This window comes from Dryas octopetala, chromosome 5 (genome assembly GCF_963921425.1).
Source record: "Dryas octopetala chromosome 5, drDryOcto1.1, whole genome shotgun sequence".
Lineage (NCBI taxonomy): Eukaryota > Viridiplantae > Streptophyta > Magnoliopsida > Rosales > Rosaceae > Dryas > Dryas octopetala.
The window spans coordinates 10,919,563-10,925,647 of record NC_141370.1 but is presented as its reverse complement, the minus strand read 5'-3'; the positions used below and the strand labels follow the sequence as shown (position 1 = coordinate 10,925,647).

The 6,085-nt window shown below is 42.9% G+C and overlaps 1 protein-coding gene across 2 annotated transcripts; it reads right to left on the bottom strand.

Moving 5' to 3' along the window:
* Positions 1–2,912: 2,912 nt before the first annotated feature.
* LOC147284228 (2-alkenal reductase (NADP(+)-dependent)-like) lies at positions 2,913–5,659 on the bottom strand. Of its 2 annotated transcripts, none has more exons than XM_086245529.1 (5): positions 5,266–5,659; positions 4,180–4,382; positions 3,763–3,929; positions 3,563–3,645; positions 2,913–3,378 (listed from the first exon to the last, which is right to left on the bottom strand). In XM_086245529.1, exons 1-5 carry the CDS (start codon positions 5,517–5,519, stop codon positions 3,000–3,002), a joined length of 1,086 nt encoding a protein of 361 aa, XP_086101655.1. In that variant the 5' UTR covers positions 5,520–5,659; the 3' UTR covers positions 2,913–2,999. The 2 variants fall into 2 exon arrangements, with proteins under 2 accessions (XP_086101655.1, XP_086101654.1); XM_086245528.1 differs by having other exon boundaries at positions 4,180–4,357; positions 5,295–5,656.
* Positions 5,660–6,085: the final 426 nt, after the last annotated feature.

Here is a 6,085-nt window from a genome sequence, read left to right as displayed (position 1 = left end):
GGAGACGAAGAAATATCTCCTCTTCCAGGTCTTCTGAGAGGAGGGGTTGCCCGAGAACAACGGCCCCGAGTAGGCCTGCAGGTTGTAGAAGCCGAGCTCAGTGTTCTTCGACCTCAGCGCGTAAGAGCAGAACAGGACATCCTTGTGTGGCACACACTTGTGCACTTTGTGCCACAAGATGTGCATGGACAGGATGATCCTGTACACGTTCGGGTTCAACTGGTGTGGCGCCGCGCCGATCGTCGCAAGCCAGTCCTGCAGGAAGGTGTGCAGGGGAAGCCGAACCCCATTCTCAAACATCTCCGGGTACATGGTCACCCATCCTATCGGGGGTCGGCTCGGCTTCTCCCCCTCGCTCGGCAACCTCATCAGCACGGAGTCGGGGACTGAGTATCTATTCCTCAAATCCCTGAGATGGTACTCGGTCATCTCATTGGGGATCTGATCGGCCTTCCACGCCAGTTCCTCGTAGAAGTCCGGGTCGATCGGATTCCCCGTCACCCCCTGAGCCGAGGTCGACGCCTCGTGACCCCTATCCCTTCCATCCGAGCCTGAAGTAAGAGTGCTCGGGATAGTGGCGATCGGCTCGACGTCGAGAGGTTCTTCATCACCTCCTTCGGCCGTGCCTTGTTCCCAGTCGGAACTCAATATCTCGGGGTTTTCCTGATCCCCTCGGGCTCGGCGCTCTCCACCCGGATTGCGATTCAATGCCGAGCCGGCCTCGTCCAACTCTTCGGACAACCCGTCCCAACTCGCCTCACCCGCAGGTGGGCTTCGGCTCGGCTCGGCCTCACCCGCAGATGGGCTTCGGCTCACCTCAGCCTCACTATCTCCCTCGAAGGCTTCCCCAGAGCCGAGCCGACCACTTGAATCAGTCTCGGACATTACAAACACCTTCTCACCTTTCTCTCTCTTGCTTTTTGAATCAAAAAGTGGTTTTTCTCAAGAACTCTCAAGAACACACACCCAAAACCCGAAAAACACAAAAACTCAGAAAGGAGGAGAATCACTTACTGGTTTTCCTCCGCCCAAAGTCTCCGCCCCTTACACACTCGGAACCACCTCGCCCGCGACCGTGTCTAGTCAAAATCAGGATCGGACAACCTCTCAGACGGCGGTGGGAGATTGAAATTCGCGGCGAGAGAGAGAGGTTTCGCAGAGAGAGGAAGAAACTGAAGATGAAAGTGTGAGGGAAGAGAGAGAAAAGCATGATTTATACCCCCATGCAGACCGATCTCAGCCCTTCATTTCTGGCGCTTCAAATGCCAGATCTTGACACCTGTCAAGCATTCAAAAAATACCCATAATGAGGTGACCCTTACGTTCCCCCATGCAGAAATCAAACGTCCCTTCACCTGTCCCAGAGATTTTCTGACCAATCACAAGTCGTCATGTGCTCGGATCTTCGGGAACATGGGCTTGTAGGGTTCGGCTCGGACCAAGCGAACACGCCATCTTTGGGATTACACTTCAACTTCCAATCCACCACTGCCCGCTCGGATCGGAAGCTGGGGGACTCCTGTTTGTGGGAAAACCCACATCGACCCGAACAGCCAATCACAGCTCGACACGTGGCTGGTCAAACATCCACCTCGGAGTTGATTCTCAGTGGTCAAACTTTGACTTCCACGTCATCACTGATCAACACTTCCTCTACCAGCTCAGACCGGATCTCCACACCGCCCCTCCTTGTTCGGTCCGAGCCGAACCGATGATCTTCCATGGGGTCCAGTGTCCATCTTCCCACGATCATCCCGGCTCGGCTCGGCACAAGAGATGGCTTCCTTCCGAGTTCTGGCGTCGACCAGTTAGGGCTCGGAAAGACTCCAATCTATGGACCGGCTCGGCCTGGATTCCCATGCCCGATCCGACCACACATGGACTTCGTGTCTTCACATGAAAACATGTGTTCGTATCGGCTCGGCTCGGCTCTCCGCCGCCATTCCCAGGAAGATCACGCTAGGACGAACCGCCACACTTGAATGCACCTGACACAATCCTCTGACAGATAGAATATCAGGCTTGCATTCATGACTGCTGGGCAGTTTACCTGGACCTTCCAAACCTTGCATTTAATGGAGCATTCAATGCAGCATTGAATGCTGAGGAAGCAAGCAGCTGAGCATGCAACTAGGTCTAACCAGGTGCGTGGGTCTCTGGCAACCATTCATTCACAGGCAGGTAACTTAATCATTAAGTCTTCCTTTGCCTATATAAGACACCACATATGCATAAAATGAGGCACCTAGCAATCCACCAATATACACGCAAAAACACTTGCATTCCCTTCTACAAAAAAAGCCTACCCAACTTGCTGAGAATAACCCAGAACATTTGCCTTGTTCTTCCCATTCTCCCAAGTTCTTCCTTTGTTCTTCCTCACCCACCATCAAACATCATCACTGATTTCATCATCGGAGTGTGTTTGGCTGGTACCGCACCGGTCCATCTCCTTTGATCTTGTTTTTGTCTACAGGAAGATCTCAACCAGCATCCACTTCATCATCCAACAAAGCACCTGATCAGCCAGGTCAACTTATCTAAGTTGTTGCATCTACCTTACGAGAATTTGCATCAACAGTAGCAATGAGACTACTTATTGATTCCTACCACAGATTCATGATAAGCTTGAAGAAAACAGGGTATGGCTCACAATTGAAACAGAGTCCACTTTAGGGAGAACTTTGTGTAGCTCAATTAAAGAAGTAAAAATAACTTGTCAGCTTGAAACTCAATGCGGAGGCCAAAAACATTTGATCCGGAAAAGATTGCAATGTTTGTCTTTGACATTAATTTAGTCGACCATCCTATCTATGTACATGGCTCCTGTGGGTCATCATTTTATGCCACATGTCACATGAGCAAATATAAAATAAAATAAAAAAACCAAATGAATTTTCAAAATATTAAAGTCACTTGAAAATGCATTTGCTTCCTAAAATCCAAGAGTTCTTAACATGGCTGAAATCTACAAGTAATAAACAAGAAGGCTATAAAAATCATTCAGGAGCAACAAAAACTACTTGCTTCCCAACATTACGACCACTAAAAAGTCCCACAAGAGCTGCTGGACCACTCTGGAGGCCTTGGGCTATGTCTTCCAGATAAACTATCTTGCCTTGTCTGATGTAGGGCATCACCATGTCCAAGAACTTGGGGTAGAGATGAAAGTAGTCAAAGACAACGAAGCCCTCCATTCTGATCCGATTGAAGATAAGACACATGAGATTGCTAAAGCCTTGTGGCTGATTGAGATTGTATTGTGATATCATTCCACATACAGCAATTTGACCATGAGGCCTCATGTTGCCAAGCACAGCATCCAGCATTTTCCCTCCGACGTTCTCGAAGTAAATGTCTATGCCTTCCGGGAAATACCTGCATGTCACAATTGAATTCACAGTTTTATGTTGTTAGACCGTAAATATAAATTCTTGATTAGTTTGATTTTTGATTGAATATATCATCAAGATTCACAGTTTGACAATATAAATCTTATGTTGTTAAATTATGACAATAAATCATTACTTTATATTCTATACTCTATAGATATATTACCGACCTTTTCAAAGCAGCATCGAGGTCATGCTCTTCCTTATAATTGAAAGCCTCGTCAAACCCAAGCTTGTTCTTTAATAGATCGGCCTATATAGATCAAAAATCGTTTAGCCGTTTGTTCTATTAATCATTCTCCATATTTATGTATAATGACTATATCGATCTAGAAACTTAAACTAAAATTTATGTAACATTGTAACTCACCTTGTCTTTACTTCCAACACTTCCAACAACATAGCATCCCATTAACTTTGCAAATTGCCCAACAAGCTGACCAACTGCACCCGCTGCCGCAGAAATGAACACATAATCGCCCTTTTTAGGAGAACAAACTTCGTAAAAACCAGCAAAGGCAGTCATCCCCGGCATACCTAATTTGAAAAGAGCAAAAGAATAGCATGAGAAAAGTTGAAGGATCCGTTTGATTATCGATTTGATCACAATAATTTTCAGAAAACTGGGATACAGTTTGAGAATTTGAATTTTATTTTTCATTGAATTCATGCTAATAAAGAAGGACCATATTTCTTTACCAGTGAATTCATGCTCATTGAACACCCAAATGGATCATAGTTTCATTTTCATTGGAAAGAGTAATGAGCAGCAAACATGTTAACATACCAAGAAGTTCAGTATAGTAAGAAAGGGGCACATCGGTGTGATGAATCTTAAAGAGCTGTTCTGGCTCTGTGATGAGACTGTACTCTTCCCATCCAGTTGTTCCCCAAACCAAGTCACCTTCCTTAAAATCTGGATGCCCTGAATCCAAAACTTTACCCACTCCAAACCCACTCAATGGCTGCAGGAATGCATCACCAATTAGTTTCACAATTTCTTAGCTTCTAATCCTGCAGTAGCTACTAAATTAATGCTAATCCTGTTTAATTAGTTAGAGTAATGCCCTATGCTCACCGAAACTTTTTTTTTTCTTCAAATTTTTGTTTAAAAAATAATGCGTTAGTGTTTTGTTGATTATGTTGAGCTCATTCTAAACTCCATTTGCTTTTAAAAATAAAACAGTGTAATATGTCACGCCTGCCATTTGGTGACTAAAACTTTTGAGAAAAACTTTTTTTATGTCATTTTCCTGCAACTAAAATTTTTGGGAAATTTAGACCAAAAAAAAATTTTGGGAAAAATTTTGACTTGGGTATTTACTGAGACAATATGCTCAGGGAAGAAAAACCCACCTCACCTCAATCAACAATTGTTGGATTTCTCTTCTTCATTTCATCTTATTTCCAGTTTTCTTGGAAAAAAATTTTAATTATTTATTTAAAATTTTCATCAGTGATTTTAGTTATTCTCAAAGTACTTGAGCGATAGTTGATTGAATCCTAAAAAAATTTGTATGTTCCATTCTGAATTTCTTGAGTATTATCATATGATGACATAAACTATAGTCTATCCCCAAGTACACACAATAAATGAACTATTTAAAAATATTTAATTTAATCAGTTTAGATTTGAGTCCTTCCCAAACAACTTGAGCAAGTTAAATTGATTGAAACCCTCCTGAAATTGTTGAGCAAGTTAGACCTCTGAAATCTTGTAGTTCAATTTATAGCACTACCAAAATACATACCAACAAAGTGCCTTAAAAAAGGATAAGAAAAACTCAATTTCATGGATATTACTAGGAGAGAGAGAGAGAGAGAGAGAGAGAGAGAGAGAGAGAGAGAGAGAGAGAGAGAGAGAGAGAGAGAGAGAGAGAGAGAGAGAGAGAGAGAGCTCACAGAGCCAGGGGTGAAGGAAGTGAAGACATTAGAACTTTCAATTCTTTGCATTCGGATCCTCAAATAAGGGTCACAGGACAAGTAGAGGTTCTTGAGCAGCACTGCGTTTGAACCTTGTGGAACCTTGAGCTTTATACTACTGATTGTTATGTACATGTCTGACTCTTTGGGAGTGCCAGACACATAGTCCCTCAATATCACCTGCTTGTTCCTCACTTCCTCCATTGCTGAACAGCCTCAACTCAACTCACAAGTCACAATTCTATCTAAGGTTTATTGGCTTTACTCTGTTTCTTTGAATAGTGTATGTAATTACTTTATTTGGGGTTTAGGGGTTGTTTGTATTTCTGAATGGTCTAGAGGCTTCTTATCCGTTTCTGGATGTGTTTGAGGTCTCATGTTATGGCGCGTGTATGTATCTAACTTGCACTCCACGTCTACTCAAGAAAACTTCGGGCTCGTTTCATTAGAAGAGCTTGGTATATTAATGTATATACACTTATTCTCATTTGTCTCGGTCTATCTCGTCATGTGGCATATTCTCATTACGTGATAACTTATATAATGTGAGAGACATATACAATAACTTTATACACTCATGACAGAATTTTTGTAAAAGATAAACAGGATGAGTATATATACCTCCATAATTTTTTTTATTTTTTTTTCTTTTGAGTATCATAAAAGAGGTCTGTAGCTGTCAAGGAAAGTCTATGCTTATTTTGCACTTCCATTGCTGCATTAACCAGAAATACAGTAAAATGAGCTATTTATGGTGTTAATAAAAGTGT

What these genes read in the sequence shown, in the direction of transcription:
- LOC147284228 (XM_086245529.1), bottom strand. Translation starts at nt 5,519, where the DNA reads ATGGAGGAAGTGAGGAACAAGCAGGTGATATTGAGGGACTATGTGTCT. An exon ending in TTACTATACTGAACTTCTTG is followed by an intron (nt 3,930 to 4,179) that starts GTATGTTAACAT and finishes TTTTCAAATTAG; the next exon opens with GTATGCCGGGGATGACTGCC. An exon ending in CTCGATGCTGCTTTGAAAAG is followed by an intron (nt 3,379 to 3,562) that starts GTCGGTAATATA and finishes TGTGACATGCAG; the next exon opens with GTATTTCCCGGAAGGCATAG.